General features: G+C 66.6%; 1 protein-coding gene across 1 annotated transcript in view; it reads left to right on the top strand.

Annotated features, from left to right (window-relative positions):
• LOC104284482 (tubulin monoglycylase TTLL3) overlaps positions 1 to 1,410 on the top strand; it is a 3,844-nt gene that overhangs the window by 1,297 nt on the left and 1,137 nt on the right. The window contains 6 exon segments of the mRNA XM_009882824.1: positions 34 to 195; positions 324 to 431; positions 686 to 854; positions 932 to 1,123; positions 1,125 to 1,155; positions 1,157 to 1,407. Coding sequence (XP_009881126.1) covers positions 34 to 195; positions 324 to 431; positions 686 to 854; positions 932 to 1,123; positions 1,125 to 1,155; positions 1,157 to 1,407 — 913 coding nt within the window.

Raw genomic sequence — 1,410 nt, forward strand, 5'->3', positions numbered from 1 at the left:
TGGGGCCCCGGGGTGGGGGGGGAGATGCAACAGGGGTACAGGCGGGGGTCCAGCAGTGGCTGTCACCCTTCTCTAAACAGGAGGGGCTGTGCCTCAACCTGCGAAGCCTGCCCTGGTTTGGCCAAGCCGACCCCGACACCTTCTTCCCCCGGTGCTACCGGCTGGGGACTGTGGATGAGTGGCAAGCCTTCATCGGTGAGCTTGGGTCAGCGCAACCCCCTGGGGTTGTCACCCTCCTGTTCCCCCTGCAGCGCTCCCAGTGCCACCCCTGTGTCCTGTTTGGGACCGGGCAGGGATGATGTCGACCCCCCCCTCCCCTGCAGAGGATTTCCGCCTGACGGCAGCTCGCAGCCTGCTCAAAGTGGCCCTGGAGAGGGCTAGGGATGGGCTGGCAGGGACAGAGCAGCGCCCAAAATCTGATGAGGGGCAAGGTGAGTGTGAGGAGTTTGGCCTGGGAGGCAGGGGACAGGGAGTTCGGGGTCAGGGACACACCTGGGGGCTAAGCCACTGCTCAGGGCTGTGGCTTGGGACCCCCTGCTCCCTTCTGCCAGCCCACACTGTGGGTGTTCTGTCCATCCCCGTGCACCCAAAGCCACGCATCCCTGGGGGAGGCTCTGTACCGTGGCCCTAAGGGTGGCACAGCAGGTCCCCAAGAGCCATGTCCCTCACCCCATGCCATCTGCAGCGGGGCCAGGGCCCCCCTTGCCCCCCCATCTGCTGGAGGAGGCCCTCCAGGTCTGCAGGCAGCACCTGAGCAGCCTGGGGCACCAGGACATCGACAGGGACCCCCTGTCCCCACACATGATGGGCACCGACTGGGACCGCTTCCTGCAGGACTACTACCGCGTGGTGCAGTGAGTGCCAAGTGGGATGGGGGGGGACACCACGGCAGGGATGGATGGTGTTGACCCCCACAACGTCCCCCCTGCAGCGAGGGGGCCGGGCTGGCACTGAGCGGGGCACAGCGGGAGCAGTGTCGGGCCCTGCTGCAGCACCTGGCCGGGCAGCTGCCCCAGCTCGGCATGGAGGGTGACCGCAACATCTGGATCCTCAAACCTGGTGCCAAATCCCGTGGCAGGGGTAAGGCCGGGGGGAGCTGGGAGGGGAGGGGCACAGGCTCTCCACCAAGGAGGGGTCCCACCATCACTGTGTTCCCCCAGGCATCGTCTGTGCAGCACGGCTGGACAAGGTGCTGCGTCTGGTGGGGGGCTGCGCAGCGCCCTCGGCACGGGTGGGCGAGTGGGTGGTGCAGAAGTACGTGGAGCGGCCGCTGCTCATCTTCGGTACCAAATTTGACATCCGTCAATGGTTCCTGGTGACAGACTGGAACCCGCTGACCGTCTGGTTTTACCGAGAGAGCTACCTGCGCTTCTGCTCCCGGCCCTTCTCCCTGCGCCGCCTGGACCCGCG

This window comes from Charadrius vociferus, unplaced genomic scaffold, assembly GCF_000708025.1.
Source record: "Charadrius vociferus isolate BGI_N301 unplaced genomic scaffold, ASM70802v2 scaffold2820, whole genome shotgun sequence".
NCBI lineage: Eukaryota > Metazoa > Chordata > Aves > Charadriiformes > Charadriidae > Charadrius > Charadrius vociferus.